We start from the raw sequence: 21,165 nt of genomic DNA, 5'->3' as shown, positions 1-21,165 counted from the left end.
GAATCACTTGAAAAAAACATGGGGGTGCTTAACTTTTTTCCAGGTGTATATTAGAATTTATATTATTGGTAGAAATGATTATATTTAAATGTTTGTTCGTTTGTATTTGTGATTTTGAACTTGATAAACATAATTTTTTAATAAAGTCGTGCAACGAAAAAACAAATTTGAAATAACGTCAAATTTGTTTATTTTCTGCACGGATAATAACGACTTTTATTAAAATTCAATATTTCACAAAAAAATTGAAGGAGATACGAATGATGCAAACCTTTCTTCAATCATTTTACAAAATGCGTTTCTGAACGAGCAGTGCAGCTGTGAGTTTCTCCAGAAAGTGGGAGGAGAGGAAACGCCAACTCAGGAAGAAACACACAAAAGATAGCGATATTTTCCATCATGCTTAACTAGCCCCCCTAATAAATGTTGTTCAAGACTCATAACGTAAGTAAGTTACTATGTCGAATTATACACTGATTTTCATCGGGCAACAGTGTAATGAGTTATAAAAATTCATTAACTGTGGAACCCCGTTTTAAAGTAGGTATCTAGGCAACAGTTGTAACAATAACTGACATCTGGTATTAAAGTTATTAAATACATAGAATTATGATGAATATAGAATATAAATCAATTGCCTCGATATAATAAACATACAGAAAATACAATTATAGATATTATGTAGAGAAAAAATATAGGAAATTTTCATATATCAAATAATAAATTATAAAATTAAAGGTTTAATTTTATATCGAAACCACATAGATACTGTGTTTGTTTACATTTCTAAATATTGTCTTTAATTTTAAATTACAAAGTAAGTTGAGTAGTTTGTCTAGCTGAGAGAGTGATTGATTGTACTAATTAAATAGAAGGTTGATCAAGAGTTTAGGTTATATTCTGTACAACGTTTTTTAAATACTTGTTGTTATAAAACTGTTATTGTTTCACCTTTCTTAAAAATGAAACCACGAGTAAGTGTTTTTTAAATATGTGTTAAAAACTGTCATTGTTTTACAATTTTTAAAAGAAACCACGCATAAAGTATTAGAATTCATATTATTACCATTTCCGCCAATAATATTAAAAATAACAGTTTTGTAAAAAACGAGTTTACAAATAAACATACATGAAAGTGTTAAAATTTATATTATTGGTGGAAATAATTATATTTAAATGTTTGTTCGCACTAACTTCATATTCACAGAATGTTTGTAAACAATATGTCTTTGTTTTCAGTGGCACAGCGGTATGACTGCGGACTTACAACGCTAGAAACCGGGATTCGATACCCGTAGTGGGCAGAGCACAGATAGCCCATTGCGTAGCTTTGTACTTAACTACAGCCAAACAAACAACCAAAATTATTTTCATTATTGGTACCTTTAGGCATTTGACATGTATTGTAACATGAAAAGCGAAATTTTGATCCTTTCTGTTTAAAAATAGCTAAACATCGGCCCTCTGTTCAGTTAATACCCGGGAAACGCGGGGTAAGGATGGCTGGTCGAAAAATAATTTACATAACACTTACAGTCTGATACAATAAAACTCGTTAAGTTGCATTGAAATATCACCACTAGTAATTATATGGCACGTTTCGTTCCTCTACTTGAGATTACTCTAATAGCTTTTATTGATTTATTTTAGGGATGCACGGGTACTCAGCCAGATATTCGGCCCTGGCTGGGTATTGGGCTACCCGGTAATACTCGGCTCTGGCCGACTGTCGAACTTAGGCATCATTTGTGGCAACTAAAGCGATACTGAAAGTTGTCGTCAATAATTGGTTTAGTTACAAAAAAAAAAAAAAAAAAACGTGTTTGGAGCAACAAAAACTGACCGCCCGTTTAAAGTTGGGGATTCAGAGAACAATAGGGGGTTAATAACAGGGATGGCTTGAAAAGTGGATTTCTGTGGAAGGTGGGAGTTTTGAGAACAGTAGGGGTTAGGGTTTGAAAAGTTGGGGCTACACATTGAAAGTTGAAAGTAAAAGTTGAATGTTCGGTTGGTGATTATTTGGTTAAATGTAATGAAAGTCAATTTTGATTTTTTTTTGTATAATTTTTTTGTATGTTGTTATTTTGGGGGGTGGGGCAAGGGAAGAACTCGGTCCCGGTATTCTGCAAATTTTACTACCCGTGCATCCCTAAATGATGTGAATTTTACCATTTAATAGAAAACGTCCTTATCATGAGAAACCTTAAGCAATTAATAAATATCAGTTATATTGTTATTGTTTTGACTTGCAGAAAAACACCAAGAATAAATGGGATTGTGCTTACATTTCGACATCGAGTTGTCATCTATGTTACGACCCATTGGTTATGCACGTACAACAAACGATAAAAAATCACACCCACCTGACCTTCATAGATAACTTCTATGGGAGAAAAAATAACATTAAGTGAGCCCGTGAGTGTTCTTTCGGAGGTTTGTGTGATTCCTGAAATACGTGAAAAAAAAATCAGCTAGATATATTCTTAATGAAAAAGATATTCAAACTTCAGTTTCAAACATGTGGTCTAAATGAAGGGAATTTAACACAACTCAGCTCTAGGTCAACTATGATGACGTCACAGTACACCCTGACTGTGGGTTTCCCCTCTCGTCGCTTTCAATCCTACTTTGTTGTACGCTTTGTTGTGCGAAAGTCACAACTACAATTGTGAACAAGTTAATGGGAAGAAACCTTGGCCTAGAGGCATTAAACCTTATTCAAAAATTTCCTAAACAGATGTATTTGATATAATTTACATCAAAATAATAATCAAAGTTTTAAGTATTTGTTTGTTTTGTGTGTAAATACAAAGGTACAAAATGAGCTATCAGCACTGTATCAACGTCGAGCATCGAACCCCGTTTTTTAGCGTTATAAGCCTAACGTTTACCGCTGATTCACGCTTTTGAAAAAAAATATTTCTAGAGACAGTTGTGTTCTGTGTATATGACACAGAATAATATCTAGTTAACTTATAATAAAGCCATCTTTGTTCTTCGTTAATCAGGCGTTATTAAAAGGTCAAAGTTCGTGATAAATGTGCCAGAAATAAAAAAAGAAGAGTGTAGAAGTTTCTCTCCTCGAGCAACCTTAAAATACTTATCTATGTTTGTTGGTTTTGATAACGAATGATAACTTGTAAGTGTATCTTTATGTGGTTTCAACATGTGACTACACTTGAAATTCTGTAACCGAGATATTTTTTTCAGAGCGTTTTTTAGGTGCAAGTTACAAGGTTCAACTGCCATTACAATGAAAATGTGAAGAAGTGGCTACTTGACAATAATTTAATCGTTTTGTGCGTGTGTATGTTTCTGGTGCTGTAGGTAATGGAAGAGGTTATAGCGAATATTCGTAATCGGTATCAATTTTGTTGATTTATAAAATATAAAAATATGCATATGAAAAACAAGTTGAAAGTAGCAAGACTATTAATTCGATAAGTTCTAATTAACGAGAATTTATAAATATTGACATTACTTAGATTGTTGTGAAACTGATATCACATAGAAAAGTAGCTTAGTATGTGTTTCTTGTCGATCATACGTATGCTAACTTAAATACTTGACTGGTAATGCTTATTATTAGTATTATTATTTTTTAAAGTAAAATATATATGAATATATTATGATTTCTAATTTAAGATAAATAAATAGTAAACAAACCGACAGTTTTGTTTCAGTGACACACCAGTAAAGGAACAGTAGAGCTACCGTATTCATACAGCTAGTTTTGTCTTATAAACAGAGAGATTTAGCAGCATTTCAAATGCTAACATTATAGAAATTGTTAAATGATATCCCAAACATAACTAGGCTAGTCTTGATTTAGTTAATAAAATCTGTTGCCGAGGGCGTTGTTTCATCGTATGCAGTGGTCTTAATTGGTCTTTTTAATTTCTTCTTTATCCCAATTGATAAAATTAACAAATTCTACAATCGCCCAAGATTACGAATTAGTTCTGAAGAAGGTAATTATATTTTAATCAATTCTCTGGTTAAATTAATGGCAGACAAATGGTTAAAACTAGTCAATCACTTTGGTTGATTATATATTAATCAAATATGTATACTGTCATTTTATCTTATTTGTTTGTCAATTTATTAAAAACCTTATAATTTTAGAAGTATTCAGAGAACACATTATTACAGTCTGTTATTTGTTTGTTTGGAATTAAGCACAAAGCTGCACAATGGGCTATCTGTGCTCTGCCCACCACAGGTATCGATACTCGGTTTCTAGCGTTGTAAGTCCGCAGATATACCGCTGTGCCACTAGGGGGCTACAATTTATTAAACGGAAAATCATAATGTCTAAAAATTTATTGACGAGTATATAATGATATTTCCCCACCACCAATTATATTGACGATGATTTATATTTCCCCAAATCGTTCTAATTCAGAAAAGTGGACCTGCCAAAAAAAAAAATTAAAATAATATCTCTTGCTAAAAATTGGTGGATAAAATTAATCATCACGTCTTCAGTGAAATTAGTTTAATTCCAAGATACTTCATTCATCTTGTGATAAATGACGCTTTATTCCGAAATAAACGATTAATATCATCGGTGCTTTTCGAAGATAGGATTAGACGAGTAGGTTATTGTTGTATGTAGGTTATATTAAACAATGTCGCCAATTACATCACAAAACTGTTGTATGTTTCAAAATTTCATTCAAAGATACATAAGGACTATCTGCACATAGCTGTAACTAATTTTAAACATATATGCTAAAGGGAAGTCTGTTAGTGAGCAAAACTTACGGCTAGTGGGATTTAATGATCACCTTATAGTGCACTCATGGCCCCAAAGTACGGAGCGCTTTTGCAGAAACGAGTTACCAAAATTTACAGTCCAGGCACGTTAATCACTAGGTGGCGCCCAGCTCCTCATAAAAAAAAAGGCAGATGCACAGTTTCCATTACTAATAATCACGTTTACAAACACATTTATGTTCAATGGTTGAACAATAATCATGAAGTTACCAACGCCAAAAAAAAAAGAAAATATAACGAACTTACCAGGTATGGGCATAGTAACTGTTATGTGTTACATGTATGAGCTGATATCTTAATGTGTGTAACGTATGATTTCACAATATCCTATGTCAGTGTTTTCCATACAGAGTTTTTTTGAGTCGTCTATGCTGCGTCTAATTAATTATCCTCGTTGCTGACTCATCAGAGGGTCTATGCCCGGTTATTAAAGTGCTTGTTTTTTCTTTACAAAACTCTCTACCGAAGTGCCTTCACAACAGTAGCATGTACAGTATTATCGTATTTTGAACACTTTTCATAATGAGAAGAGAAAGGTAATTATTAACCTAATAATTTATTTTTAAAATATTATAAACCATGATTTAGATAAGAAATAAGAATGCTGCCAAGGGATTGTAAATGAAATGATCATAATTATTGGATTGATAAGTAAAGAGGATTCTAGTAGAGTGTAGAATCATAAGTGTCATAATCACGAGTTCCGTGTTTATCAAACTTAATAAACCCTCGTTAGATCTTCTTCTCGACTTTCTAATTGACTATTTTATTTTTTGCGTGACCAGAAGCACAGCAAATATGTAATTGGATTAGGGTTATAGCAAGAGTCTGACTTTGGCATTTAGACCTCTCTAATAAAGTTGGTCCAACACGTCAAATTATCTAATAGGTAAACACACAAGTAAACATAAGCTAAAACACCACTTTCGCCAACTCATTATGTTTGGATTGTATATAATCTCAGACGTGTGTATTCTACAGTTTTCTTGTACAATATATAATATTTCCATCATATTACTTCTCTCTTCATGGTGTATAGAATTTGAGCACAACTGTATAGATATTATTATTTGAATTTGATTATGAATAGGCCTAATTAAAATGAAGGCATTCTTTTGATACTATGTTCTTTGAAAATGGTTTTTTCATTAATAATGAATAAATAAAAATGTTAGTTCAAAATATATTAGTTATATATATATATTTTAATCATTTCAAAATAAAAGAGTTAAAGTTCCTATCAAATTGTGTGATAATTCATTCATTACTTGTGACACAAGTTCATTAATAAATAATTTTTTAATAATAAATATTTTCCAAATGTTAATTCCGAACATGGACGGCAGACAGAAATAATGCTATGTTATTTTAAACCTTTGTAGGTTTAATGGTTTTAACTTTGTAGGTAATTCCTCTAAAAGTACCTTATTTTTTTAGAAAAAGTTAAATTATTTTTATATTATGGGTTAGAGTATCAAAAGAACTCATGATAAAATATCTTTTTTTTGTTAAAGTAATCCACATTGAATTCTAACTTTATTATATAATAGTATTAAATCAAACATACATTATATTATAAACAGTTTTAAAATAACACAGCTCAGTTACCAATGGGTTCATTCTCATTATAATTGTTATAAGGCAGCAGTGTCCAACAGTTTTTTCATAATTGCCAAAATTGTGGAGAATGTGTTAAGATTTTCGATACATGACAAAACACTGTGTTTTTAATAGATATATAAGGGTAGAAAAACACAGTAATGTTTTCAATTATTTACTGATAGAATTAATAAGAAATCTGACATATCTTTTCATTAAGTAGTGCAGGGAAATCAGGCATAAAATCAATTAGACTACATATCTACTCTGCCTCCAAATTTTCGTCCAATATCTGCGACCTATATTTTGATTTCACCATTTTCACAGTAGAAAAAATTGATTCACAAAGCCACGTTGAACCCAAAATTTAAAATGTCAAAGTGAAATGGATCTTGCATGAATTCAAAAACAATTCTCTATTTTACAAAATCGGAAAGCGCTGTTCAAATTTTCGGAGTAAATTCTGCAACCAATCCACATAGCGCTGCTTATGAAAATCAGGAGTTTCTCTATATTGCTCCATGTTTGGAAAGTGCGTGAAATATTGAACCTTCATATGTGCCACAAAAAGTTTCAATTTTATCATAACTTTTCATCCATATTTCAAAAAATATAAAAGTGGACACTTTTTAAAACTGATACTTGGATAAATCAAATTTTTAAAAAATAGGTGGTAGAAGTAAAGCACCAATTCGCCACAGGTCAGTAGCCGTTTTGCCACATGTGGTGATGACATAGATGAGCAGCTACTAGTAAGATCCAGATGAGGTCAAAATATCACGAAGAAAGAAGCTCGAGAGCCTAGAAAGAGGAATACTTCTGGAACATTCTGCACTGCCAGTACTAGCGGAATTCTATGGAGAAGACTCTACATCTTTTAGTTTAATGCACCATGTCATACTACACTTCAGTATCTAGCAGTAGTTTGAAACAAAATCATTGACATTCTGCCTTGTCCAGGTAAGAAAATGAGGTGAATCCAACTGAACTACTCTAGGATGTTTTGGAACACTGTCTGACGATTAAAGAGGGAATAACCTTAATTTTCACTACGCCAAACCGAGTGATCACATTCACTGGTAAATTCTTCTGTATATATATATTTTTTATTTGTACATTACATGAAAAGAATGCTAAAAAGTTTCTATGTAACTTTAAAAAAGTATGTAAATGTTTTCATAAGTTACTAAGAGAATCGTTTCATATTTATTTTAATATTAGCTTACTACTTCAACTTAGTGGTATAAGATTCAATAGCATTCTCTAACATATGCAAAAAGGTAGTTAATAGTTTTATTAACCAAATCCTCAAATATATTTATGTATTGGAACTAAAGAGATAAGTAAAATGCAGGTGTGAACAACAAAAGTTATATTGATCAGAAGTTTTTCGTCACCACTTTATTTCCATTGTTACCTCTAAATTTAGTGTTGACTATGTTCTTCTTCTTTTTATTAAACGACTGGCACACATATTTTTCTTACAAACACAGTAACACCTCTTACAAAACTTCCATTATAGTAATCTTTTCTTCTCCATAGTAGCCATCATGAACTTTTTCCAATAGCTTCTTCCACTTGCCTTCCTTACATAGGTTTTCTACATCATTGTTGAATTTCTCCTCGTCCTTATTTTCACCAATATTTATTGTCCAACAGATATACCCTCCTGAAAGTGAAGAATTCATGTACAATATCATTAAAATATTTATGGTTAATTAATCAGTATTGTTGCTGTTTATCAGTTGTTCTAATAACAATATAATCATAACTTTGTTGGCTAATGAAAACAACTAAAGTAAACAATAAGAAAACAAAAGTTTTTGAATTTTCAACAGTCGTCAAGTGTGAGAGAAATGTAATAAAGACCTTTTAAACTCCCATTAGTGAAAAGTGCTCACATAAACTAAAAATAGAGATTTGTACAGGTCATGATCAACATGGAGCTATAAACTGCAATAACAAGTCGATGATCAGTGCAGGAGATGCAAACTGAGATAACAATACCGTGATCAACTATCTTCAGACACACTCCACCAGTGAGTATAGCGCTGCCCTTGTGATATATTGTTACAGCAATAAAATTACTGAAAATTGACAATAACGTCCTTATAAATGTATGAGTTCAGAAAAATAAAACATTTAATTTTGATTTTTTCTACTTAAAAAAAAAACAGTTATTTGCATTCGGACTTAGAATAGTTCACGGAAAAGTGATTTTCATGTTATGTAAAAAAATACTAATTGTTACTTTACAGTTTTTACATATCACTTGCATAATCGCCAGAACCTCCTAAACGAATATTTAAAATTTCTAAGGTAAATGTTTATATCTTATTTCACATTTGCTCTACAAATCACTAACTTTAGCTATTATCATCAAAATACAGTGCACTGAAATGTTTAAGATTAAGAAATAGAAATATGTACACACCTTTTAACTCTTCAATGTATTACCTTTCATATATATATTCTTCTTTTGACATGCATAATTTCACATCTTTATCTTTTAAATTTTAGTATATTTTAGTTTGATTTTCTTCTCCTGATTTTATTCATCTCAACACACATCAATAAGGGCATGCAGACAATCTAACATTAACTTTGGCTATAGGTTTAGACCCATGACATAATATTTTGTGCACTGGTAAGTTTGTCAAAGCTGTTTTAACAATTCAAAGTATAAAATAATTTAAAAAATAATTAAATCTGTCAAATATAAAGCTTGAAACACAAATACTACATAATTAACTAAAATATAAAAGTAAACTCTAAATGCATTTTGTCTATCAAATCAATACATATAAGGGAAAAAAATTACCAAACACTACTGATTCTATTCTCAACAGTGAACTTAGCTTCATTTCAACATGTTTCAAAGCATATGTGTAGCAGATGTTTCCTTGTACAGTGACGACCTTCAACAGAAAAAAATCCACCCTTTCTATTGTTTATAAACATGCTATTCAACTTAAAAGAGTTGCTGAGAACTTCTACTTTGTAAGTGGGAATGGCATAGCTTGAATTCAGATGTGTCTATAACCATTTCTTTTCGAGGCCAGTTCTAGGAATTTGTTTCAAGTTACTGGTAAACTTGTATGTACATGTAATTTATTGTCAGAAGGAAAAAAAAAGTTTTAACCTTGGTAGTTTCTTGTATAACAAAGTCTACAGTTCAGTTGCTATAGCCACTTGAACTACAAGTGAGAGTAAACGTGAAGTATTTAATTATTGTTTAGCTGTTTATTTTGAAATAATGGAATAAAAACATATATGATATAAGATTGAATCATAACATACTTGATAATGCTAATTTCATTAAAATATATTGATAATAAAGTGGTTTAATTAAATTTTGAATATAACTCAGTAACACTTTGTGATTTGCACAGAAGGGGATTTAAAAATGGTACCTGAGGTAATAGGGTTACGAACGGAGATAAAAATACCGTGATCAATCTTGGAGCTGTCGAATATAATAAGATAGAAACGTAATCAGATTATTGTGGTCACTTTTAGAGCCAAATGTTTTAGAATAATAACGATGGCAGAGTTTTTATTATCTATGGTGTTTTGAGTCGGTTTTACTTCATCATATAATAATTAATTTAAGTATGTGAATATATTTTGTATTTAATTGTTTCAAGTCATGTTACAATTTTAAAAGCAGTAGTGGAGAGCTAAGGTTAGACTTTAGGAGTGAGAAATTACAATGTTCTCCCTTTTCCCCTTTCCGTGACAGATCAGTTAGTTATCAAATTGATTATTTAAAATGACTACAGTGCTTATTAATTAATTAAAAGTTCAAAAACCCGCATTTGATGTACACTATTTAAAGCAGGAGTTTATGCAACGTCAATAGAATTATCAGCTAATGAAAAACTTCACTTTATATAATGTAGGGCAGCACCCCTCGCGACCATTGTTCAGAAGTACAGTTTACAAACTCACCTGGCTTTACAACACGAATCAGTTCAGGAAAAACCTCAGAGTCACAATGATTTGGACAAAATACTCCATTTAACACAACAGCGCTGTAGGTATCTGTAAAAATACCATAAAATACGATTCAATCGTGTTATATTCTATGTAATTAGTTTTCTTATTTTGTATTGGATGGGTACAGTCTAACATAAAAGAAAAGTTTTAGGAAAATGCACTGTCTAACTGATCATCTTTTTCACAACCACTTCTCATTATAAATATAACGATTACGTTCATGTGTTGTGAAATAGAACACTGAAGTAAGTGTAGCATGAACAGTGATAAAATATTACAGTAATCTTTGCATTTTGCCGCTCATTCCAATTCAAATTTCAATTAGTTATACATTGCTTCTTGTAATCAATGTAGCTCCTGGGGAAAGACTGTTTGTCATTATAAAAGATAGGGACAAAATAAGTATTTTTGTTTCTCAACATTTTTTGTCTTCCGATATTCGTGAAAAACTACTCAAGGACAATCTGTGCTAGCCGTCTCTGATTTTGAACTGATAGACTATATGGAAAGCAGCTATTCCACAGCACACACCGCCAACTATTGGATTACTCTTGCCAGAACAAGCAGTAATGAATGTGTTAATAAGGACTTCTTTAAATTGCTTTCACTCCGGTTTACCAGTAGGACAACGGTAAGTTTAAGAACTCATAACGCTAAGTTACGGGGTTCAATTCCCCTAAGTGGACACAGCACATAGCCCAATGTGGCTTTGCTCTAAAACGAACAAAACTTTTACTCTTTGTGTGGGATATAAAATGTGCCCTGATATTTTATATCCCACATTATAGCTTGTATCCTGGGTATCCTTTTAATTTATGCAGTATCTTCAATTCCAGTTTTTGTGTGTCTTGTTTTGTCCTTCATCACTGGTTTGGATTTATTTTTTAACCTAGTCCTTCCTTTTAATTTTAGTATTTCCTTGACTGTTTAAGTACTAATTTTCTACCTACACACATACATTATATTAACGATAATTAAATAGTATTTACTGATCCAGTGTATTTTCATTGTACTTTTACTTCACTTCGTATAATTAAGTATTACTTAGTTTGAATTTTATAGCTTTTGTATTCTTCCAAGCTGATAGTAGATCAATCAGCTGAGATAAACTGTACTGAATAATAACATATAGAGAATGACAGTTTTAAATTGAGATAATTATGTTCAATAAAGTGGAATAAAGTTTAATTAAACATTGTGTAAATTAATACTTACTTCAAGAATATATCCGGTGTATTGTTTGTTTGTTTTTAATTATGCACCAAGCTACAGAAGGGCTATCTGTGCTCTGCCCACCACGGGTATCGAAACCCGGTTTTTAGCGTTGTAAGTCCGCAGACATACCGCTGTGCCACTGGGGGGCATATCCGGTGTAATGCCTAATTTTTTCTTTATTTTAATGCTAAAACTCGGTTTCGATACTTGCGTTGGGCAGAGCACGGATAGCTCATTGTGTAAATTTGGGCTTATCAGTGAAGAAAGAAAGAAATAGTCGATATTGATATATTTACTTATGAATATAATATCTTATTTGACGAAATCGGTGTTGTTATAATCAAACTTAAAGTTGATATAGTGATCATGAATAGGTCTGTGTTTAACTCTTCAGAATCATATTTCAAATCTGCATCTATATTATTACATTACGACAATTAGAGCTTAGAATCAACATACCATTTTCAATATTGGGGATGCGAACTCCACCCTTCAGAATAAGATGGATAAAATTCTGATAGATATTTTTGGTTTTGGCTATTTTCAACATTCCTTCACTTCCATCTAGGGCATCAATATTATTATATCCACGTTGTTTTAGCTGAAAGAAATATAAACGATAAATTGAACACATTTTATTGGTTACATTTCACGAGAAATAAAGTCAATCCACAACTTTCTTTTGTACTGCTCAATCTTCATAGAATTATTCACAGATACTTAAGTTTTGTTATCTGATAAGTTTTGTATTTTATCTGATTTTTATTTTTATCCAACAATCTGTGTTAACAACCACGTTGAGTGTGCTAGAAAATACTTTACTGAAATTTGGTAAATACATTATTGAAACAGGATACAACATTAGAAACTTTTTCAATATGCTCTATAAAATCACCAACAATTCCTAGCGTTTGATAATACAGAGACTGAGTACATTTTACCAAGATGATTTTGAAACCCATAGTTACAATCCATGTCACAAAGTTCGGGCATGCTCCATCTGACGGACGATCGCCTTTACCATAGTAGCCCATAGTAGTGTTTCCATTGCAAAAGACTTTATCGTTAGGTTGTCATGTTCAAAGCACATTCGTCCTTCCTGCTGCTTTTCATAAGTCATCTAGAATACAAGGGCGATGGTTTCTTAGCACATGTTTCAACAGTCTGATCACACAAATTTATAGTCGTTGTATCCACTAGCTTGAACTGTATATTTTCGTAGAACATACATATTGTGGAAGCAGCTTTGTGCACGTGATTTGTTTTACTCTTGCAGATGAAGATCCTTCTTCATTATGGTAAGTACTGTTCCCTGGAGCACGTGATTAGCTTTTACTTTGACCTTTTTATTGATGGATTTTCGCCTCTTACAAGATGGTGCACTTTGCTAACCATGGCCGGTGTACAAATTGTTATAGGACACTTTCTGGTTGCCACAAGTTGATCAATATTCTTTTGTTTGTTTATGCCGTTAATTATAGAGAATACTCCCTCTTAGAAATTCTAGATCACCGATCTGAGCATATCTTTATGATCCGAGTGTATGGATATTTTGCATCGGAAAAGGCTATTACACACACACACACACACATATATATATATACAATTGTAAAATTTTGTAAAATGAAAATCATAATATAATGCATTTTTACACTGTAGTTTAATAGAATATTTCATATTAAAGTTAATTGGTGGAAAATTCTTTTAAAACGTAAAGTTTGGTTATTCTGATTTTTATTTATGAAATTGATTGATTTATATCATATAATGTTTCTTCTATGAGCTACGCCTGTACCTTCGGGTCCCTGGACTGACATTTTACCCCATGCGCCATATAAGGTGCTGTTCAATTGGAATGTACCAAACACTTGAGCTTTATTTTCTTATATTTCAGCGTATATCAAACTCAGTGTATTACAATTAATGAAGATATTTCACTGATGTTATTTTTCTTTTTCTCGATGTAATGTTAGTTAGTTCATTCTTTTTCAAGTTATAACATAACTTCCTACAGATTATGAAAGAGTAAAAGCGTTTTAAATATAGCAACATGTTTATCATTCAGAAATATTCTAGAGTGATGATCTGGGATTTCTCAACAATATTTAAAATAACAACTACTCTTAACATAGACAGTTCTGTACAATACCACGTTTGAAGTTGCTCCTGTCCCAGCTCCGACGTCCAAGATTCTGCCACTTTTCTCTTTCAGAAAGTTCATCAACTCGGTCACAATTACGTACCAAGTTTCAGATTCATGTTTTATTATGAACTGCAAAACAGGTTGAAAGTACCCATTAAATAATGTATAGATACACATTGTTATGATATACAATAAAGCAAATTACTGAGTGTTATCGTTTCTGGTATCTCTTTCATCTATTGTACCAAAACTGAGATTCGTAAAGTGTAAAACTACAGTAAATATCTGAAAAAATGGCTTAACAATATTGAATCATTATTTCTAACTCAAGTTACAGAAACCACTGTAAAAAATACTATATTTTATAACGCATTCGGATCACAATGCTACCAGTTTTTTACGTTGTTAACCATAAAAATTTTAAAGATATTTCACGATGGCCTTACAACTTTTGAACACATAATTGTTAATATTAGTTAACTAGATTTCGTTCTGTCATCCTAAAGGAGTACAGGCACCTTTTTTAACAACTATCTACATACTAAAAGTATATCACGTTACCTTTTCATAATAATCTGCGTGTTTATCATAAATTTCGCATGTTTTCTCCGGCGGCATGACATCTTTATGAGTTGCTTCTAACAGAAATGCTTCTTCATCGTCATGTGCGTCACAGTGATGATGACTATCACCATGTTCACATTTATCCGTGTTTGTGTCATCAGGTTTAATCTCCATGCAATGTTCGTCACTTTGGCAGCATTCATCTTTGTCTTTATCATGACCACTTGTACAATTTTCGTAAGACTGACAGCCTCTTTTTATATTGCCATTGTTACATTGTATATTAGATTCATCTGGTTGACAACATCCTTGTTCTTGATGAGTCTTACAGTTACTGGGTGAAGTTTGTTTTGTGCTACTTGTAGACGACATCTTTTGAAGGTTGTAGTAAGAGATAGTGGTTACTAAGATGTTGTTAGGTTACCTGGTGTTGTGCATGCAGGCCAAAATCTACAATATCGTATGCTCTTAACTCTTTCCTCTCTAACCGTTGAACTGAAAATGAAAAAAAGCGAACAATTTTTAACTATACTCAAACAGTAAGTATTAATTGTAAATACGAACAGGGCTGAATAGGATGAAACCCATTTATCTATCTATTTTTATTACTGAAAATACTGAAGTGATCTTACACGTGTGCATCAATTACATATTCTATCAGCCGAAATGTTCAAAAGTTTTCAAGCCTGTTTATGCAATATGAAAACCACATGCACATCTATTAGCATTTTCCTTTAACATCAGTGTTACCCTTTTATAGTATAAAGCCTTACGGTTTTAATGACTTGGGCATTCTTTATGTTTATAAAACTGCCATCGGTAGCTGTACAAATAAAAATAATTTAAAACATCCTTGCTATTCGGGAGGAGTAAAAATACTTCCAACCCTGTTTTGTTGCATTGTAATAATTATCAACATATCAGAATAAAGAAGAGCTCGGTAGCTTAAAAACTTCCAGCGTTTTCTGGTGAATTGAAACCTCTATAACTTTTTTATATCTCTTAGAAGAAGTTTTCTTCAAGGATTTCACAATTTTTTTTCCAAGAAAATTTACCACTTTACCAAGTTAAATCATTATCTTAAGAATACAAATAATCACTAAAAAATAAGCCAGTTTTATGATTATATTTAATTTCGTGAAGTTTTCTTTTTTGTTATTGGAATTTTTCCACGAGAAAAAAATATGCACTTATGAACGGCAATAGTTTCCCGAAAAGCTTAAACGAAGTATTAAAAATATAAAGTTTTCATTTGGTCAAACTTTAATGGATCCATTAAATAAGGTTAGCAACTGCAATTATCGGAAGCTGAAAATACACTCAATCGCCAACGTCCAGGCTTCTCTGTGTTCGTTTTCTCATCGTGAAGTTCAATACCGCCATAAGGGTACGCTGACAAATTTTAGTTTTGCACGTGCTGTATGGACATTATGTTATTATCGTATTACTTCATTACGATGAGTTGTATTTTCCCATTGCAAAGTATTTAAAGCTGAAAAATATACATATTATACACACCTAAAAGAAATACCTAGAACCTTTTCGTTGGGTGCATTAAATGCGTTATCTTCCTAACAATAACTGAATGGCTAGGACTTGTACTTACCTGAAATACAGAGTCAGTACTTACTCGGTAGTGTGTTCGCACAGTTTTGTTGCTTCGCTCGACGGACTTTAGATGCAAATATGAAACGCCCTATAGAGACAGCCAATCAGTGTGCACGAACGCTTAGTAGTAGTAGTAGTAGTAGTAATAGTAGTAATAAGCAGATAATATAATACGATCGTATATTTTGTTAAAAAACAAAGTAGCTCTAGTTAAAAAAGTATATGTGTCATTGTATACAAGTAACTTGTTATTGGAGAACAGACATTTATGTTATTTATTTTACTGGTGGTGGGTGTACAGCAGGAGTCTAATGTTGAGATTATGTAGAGGCAGTGGATTAAAATATTCTCCTTTTTCATTTCGACCAATGTATGGGTTATTATTTTGCTGCAGTGACTATTGAGTGATGTATTGGTTGTAATTGTCTTTTGATTAGTGTTTGTAAAATGTTTATACTTGTTGGACTGGCATATTCGATTATTGGTCGCATGTATTGTTTGTATATTTTAATAATGTTCTGTGGTAAGTACCTGAATTGTTACCAGACAGGTTATTGACGTAATTTGCTCATCTCCACATTTGGGTTCGAATCTGGTTAATATGGATTTTCCAATTTAATTTAGAGTCATATGTGATACCTAAAATTTAGCTGACGTGGCAGTCCGAAGAAGAGTTCCATGCATATACATTTTTGGTGGGTTTCCCAGAGCTTTTGTTCTTTTCGAATATAAGAATGTTTGTGTTTTAGGACGTTGATTATAATTCTGTATTGGCAAAACTTTAATATTTGATTTAATACGGGTTGTAGATTTGTGGCTGCTATGGACGGTGTTGGAACTCTTTCAAATTACCACGTCATCTGCAAATTGCGAACCGAGGCAGAAATTTGCGTCTGTTAATAGCATGTCGCTTACATACACGATAGATAAAATGGGGCTAACAACCCCTCCCTGGGTGAAGCCTGCATCTGAAGTAAAGTACTCTGGGTAGGTTCTACCCATGTTAATTCTACATTTTCTATTGTCCAGGAAGTTATAGTCAGTGAATAATACCTCACGATAGATCCATTTCATACGTTCTGAACCTTAAACCATTGTGCCATACAGTGTCGAATACTTTCACAATATCGAAAAAGCATGCCTGTTGGATCTACGAAAATGTTTAGTGTAAAAGTTATTTAGTTTATTTGTGATTTAATATTTAATGATTATTTAGTTTCAAGACAGGAATGTTGAAGATGGATTGTTTTAAAAGTGTTAGTTGTAATAAATTTCGCTGCAGTAACTCTGTACGAATCGTATGTTATGTTTGCAATTACACTGTTGTTTAGGCTTTACTAATATTGTTGACGTCACAGTACTCGAATCTTCTGTATTTTTCTCGTTACTTAACTGAGTATTGTTACCTTATAGCGCAGCTTGCGTAGTTTGTCGAAAATTCGAGGCCTCAGTTGGGTAAAGTATATCCATATCTATATAGATGGCCCTGCGATAGCAAGTTAAGTGAAGTAGAGAAAAAGTCAAGAGCATTTCAGTCAGAAAATTATTTAGGAAAAGAAAACGTGAAGTTAGCCAGCGTGTGAGTGATTAGCCATAATGGGCGATATTTTAAAGCAAGTTTCACAGTTTAATAGTGACAAGGAGAATAATTTGTCTTGTCAAAGGGTGTTCTAAAATAATTGAACCCATCTGTATGGACTTTGATGAAAAGGAGACAGTTATTTGAAGTTCAGAATAGAATTGTGGTAATCCATGGGGTAGCGTAAGTGAATAATTCACTGATACTATTGTGAAAAAATAGTTGGTCTTGTCAACTGGATTCTAAATTAATTGAATCAGTCTAAGTGGACTTTTGACAAGAATATAGAATTATTTAGAGTTTTAGATACAAATGTAACATCCTATAGTGTAAAGAATTTTTGTGTATATCTTTGGCTTGTTTTGAATGTATTATCTTAAAACAAGTGGATTGTGTGTTGTCATTTATTGTTCGGATTTATCGCCAACAAGTCACAGACACCTACTGAAGAAGAATCCTTAGCCCACCTATACTTAAAACCCTGACACCATTTTTCAAAAATCTTTGAAGACTGAACTTCATTGGACACATGTCGACAACGATAATAAGCACATTATATACAATAATGTCCACACACACACACACATGCACAGACGAATGCGGTCCTTGCAGTACTTTTTGGTTGTACGACGGCATTGGACAGTTCTTATTGATGAATTTTCTTATGTTGAGATTATGTGGAGACAGTGGATTAAAATATTCTACTTTTTCATTTCGACCAATGTAAATACAGACCCAGTGCTACCACATTTATGATTCGGATCCATGTTGATGATGTATAATTGTTTTTCTGCATGATCAGGCAGTCGATTACGGGTAAAAACACCTCCAAACTTCTTTCGCATACAAAAATCTTGCGAAAATAAGGAATAAATTTCTAAAGTGTTCATACATCCTGTTTCAGACAATGTTCTGTTGGACACCTGCTGCTTCGCTTTCAAAAGTCAAGGATACAACTATTATTACATATTCTGTATGGACACTGACGTGATCACACCCATACAGTGTTTCTATAAACGAAATATGATGACCTCATTTTCTCAACACGTCGCCTTTGGGTAGATAGTTTGTTTGAAGTTAAGCACAAAGCTACACAATGAGCTATCTGTGCTCTGTCCACTATAGGTTTCTAGTGTTGTAAGTCAGAAGACATACCGCTGTGCCAATGGGTAGAAAGAAGAGGCAGAAATCATTGTAATAAAAGTCAATTAAAATACATCTTTGCTATGTATTTACATTATTGTAAATATTGAAAATAAATGGTTCAAACTCTACATAATCATATCATATATTTTTTGTATGTCGCTGAACTTAAAATTCAATAAATTTAGTTTACTGGTTGTTTCACATTACATAGTGATACAAAACACTAAATGTGTATTCACAATATTATATTACTGAATATTTGATGGTTACGGTATAGTTATTGCATATTGTGTCCGATGTACAGCAAAGGGTCAGATGTTCAGACTGTGTCAGTCGGCTTAGAATATTTTTTTTTGAAAATGAAAGTTGTATTCAATTTTAATATATGCTATTTACATAAACATGTAAAATGTATAAGATATATTTCTACATTACGTACTTGTGTAGTAACAAAATTAGTTGTTTCCAGGCAATGTTGACTTAGTTGTTTACCAAATATGATGAAACATGAGTTTTCTATATCAAATATAAATATAGATTTATTAGAATCTGATATTTATCAAAATATCATGTATCATAAAATATTAAGTTAGACATATATTAAAAACTAAAATGGTTTAGTAATTAGTATATTAGTGTATGTTGAAGTTTTATTTGAAATGTTTCAATATGTGTGATATTGAAATGTGAGGTTTTTCTTACCCATACGAAAAATAGTATATTAGGCTACGATGAGAAGTGTTAACATATTAAGATATGTTACCGTAACAGTTACAAAAATCTAAATGTAGAAATGTCTGCTTTGATATAGTTGATAAACTAGTTTTTGTTGCTTTTTTTTCTGAGCCTACTAACTGAAACCTTACATGATTAGTTTGTATGGAAGAATTTATTCATTTATGTAGTAACACGTCTTTCATATTGTTATGTATCTGCTTATTTATTTGTTTCCGGTAGAAATTCTATTCGAGGATCTTCAGCGATACAAATCCTTTCTTGATTAAACCAGTTTATTCTTCCTCGATACAAACTTTTAGTACACAGAACTTCCACAATCAGTAAGTTTCTCGTCACTTTAAACTTAACAACTTTTATAATACACGCTATAAATCACAGTGATTCATAATCTCGATAATTTCGCTCTCGACGAGTACAAAACACACTCTTTACGGTTCACTAGTTTGAAACTAACAGAATCATAAATTACATGGAACTCAAAGTAACTACTCCTCTCTCTTCATTCATATATTTATCCACTGGGTTTTTCTGCCAGACTTATATGCTAACGAAGAGGGCATCTCGAACAAACTCGGACTTCCCCGATCATTCGAGAAACTCATTACGCACGCGCCAGCAGCGTCACGTGACTTCCGCTGTCGTAACATTATTATATTTCATGTTAATACATTTCACATGTTTACGTAAGTATCATAAATTAGAATTAAATAGAACTTTCATTTTCAAAAATTATCCTAAGCCGACTGAAACACTCTGAAACATTTGTCGGGCACAGTATGTAATAAATGTATGCTAACCCGTCAAATATTGAGAATATACATTTATTGTTTTGTAACAGTGTGTAATGAAATATGCTTACTGACTTTTACATTTCAGTGACATACAAAAACTTTAGTTAAAGCATAGTGAACACTGAAATTATGTAAAACTTATTTTCAATATTAAATATAATGTAACTCCATAGATAGCGAGAGTGTAATATAATATAGTTATATTTTAATAAATGTTTTCCATATTTTCAAACGAAAGTGTGATCTGTTGTAACTAACACTAAAGGCCGAAATGAATTTCTAAACTTTACGATCTGCTGGTCAGTGACTTTTGATATTAAACACGTGACTCATGTCAGGAAGCAAACCTATAGACTATATATATTCAGTTAGTAAGAATCAAGCTCTATTAGACAAAGAGGTAACAACAGTAATTGTCATTTATGTATTAGATCGTCCAGAAATTAATGTTGCGTTTTGGAACACTTTCATTAACCACCCGTAAAAAAAAGTACATTACGTATAATAGATAAACGAACTGCCTAAGTGTCACGTTAGTGTAGCCTATATAATTTGTAAAGTTTAGTATACTCTAATCCCTTATAGTGATGGCACACGAAGAGACACACATTCGGCATGTAATACTGTTTAAATACAAGAAGGGAAACAACGCCTCTGTAACCAAGAATATCAAAGAAGTTTATGAAAATATTTTGAACGTTCGTAAGTGCCAACGATGATTCAGCAAATTTCGTTCAGGTGACTTTGGCTTTAAAAACTGTGATGGCAAGAACCCACATGTTGGAATTGATATTGATGCGCTGAAGACGCTTGTTGAGTCTAACCAAAGGCAACGCACTCCTGAAATGGCCATGAAATTGCATGTCTCTCATGAAACAATACACAAACATCTAAGGAATATGGAAAACTCCATAAAGAAGGTGTTTGGGTGCCTCATGTACTTTCCGAAGATGATCGTTTCCAATGTGTGAAAGTTGCTTCGTCTCTTCTGGCGCGTGAACCAT

The 21,165-nt window shown here is 32.2% G+C and overlaps 2 protein-coding genes across 4 annotated transcripts in view; one reads left to right on the top strand and one right to left on the bottom strand.

The window, feature by feature from the left end:
• LOC111089644 overlaps positions 1-8,425 on the top strand; it is a 17,971-nt gene extending 9,546 nt beyond the window's left edge. The window contains exon 4 of the mRNA XM_022402527.1: positions 8,307-8,425. Coding sequence (XP_022258235.1) covers positions 8,307-8,374 — 68 coding nt within the window. The 3' untranslated portion in view covers positions 8,375-8,425. The remainder of the gene's footprint in view (positions 1-8,306) is intronic.
• The window catches only part of LOC106474158, an 18,221-nt gene continuing 4,703 nt past the window's right edge, over positions 7,648-21,165 (bottom strand). For 2 of the 3 annotated variants that reach the window (XM_013934848.2, XM_022402526.1), the window contains exons 2-6: positions 14,297-14,794; positions 13,742-13,864; positions 12,052-12,193; positions 10,330-10,422; positions 7,648-8,047 (exon numbers count right to left, since the gene is read on the bottom strand). In XM_013934848.2, coding sequence (XP_013790302.1) covers positions 7,881-8,047; positions 10,330-10,422; positions 12,052-12,193; positions 13,742-13,864; positions 14,297-14,671 — 900 coding nt within the window. In that variant the 5' untranslated portion in view covers positions 14,672-14,794 and the 3' untranslated portion in view covers positions 7,648-7,880. Of the gene's footprint in view, positions 8,048-10,329; positions 10,423-12,051; positions 12,194-13,741; positions 13,865-14,296; positions 14,795-15,905; positions 16,018-21,165 lie in introns of those variants that run through there. The other variant, XM_013934849.2, reaches the window with a different exon arrangement.

The sequence above is a fragment of the Limulus polyphemus genome, unplaced genomic scaffold (genome assembly GCF_000517525.1).
Source record: "Limulus polyphemus unplaced genomic scaffold, Limulus_polyphemus-2.1.2 Scaffold6887, whole genome shotgun sequence".
In the NCBI taxonomy this organism is placed as follows: Eukaryota; Metazoa; Arthropoda; class Merostomata; order Xiphosura; family Limulidae; genus Limulus; species Limulus polyphemus.
The sequence above is the reverse complement of the archived record's forward strand: the minus strand, read 5'-3'. Positions and strand labels throughout refer to the sequence as shown.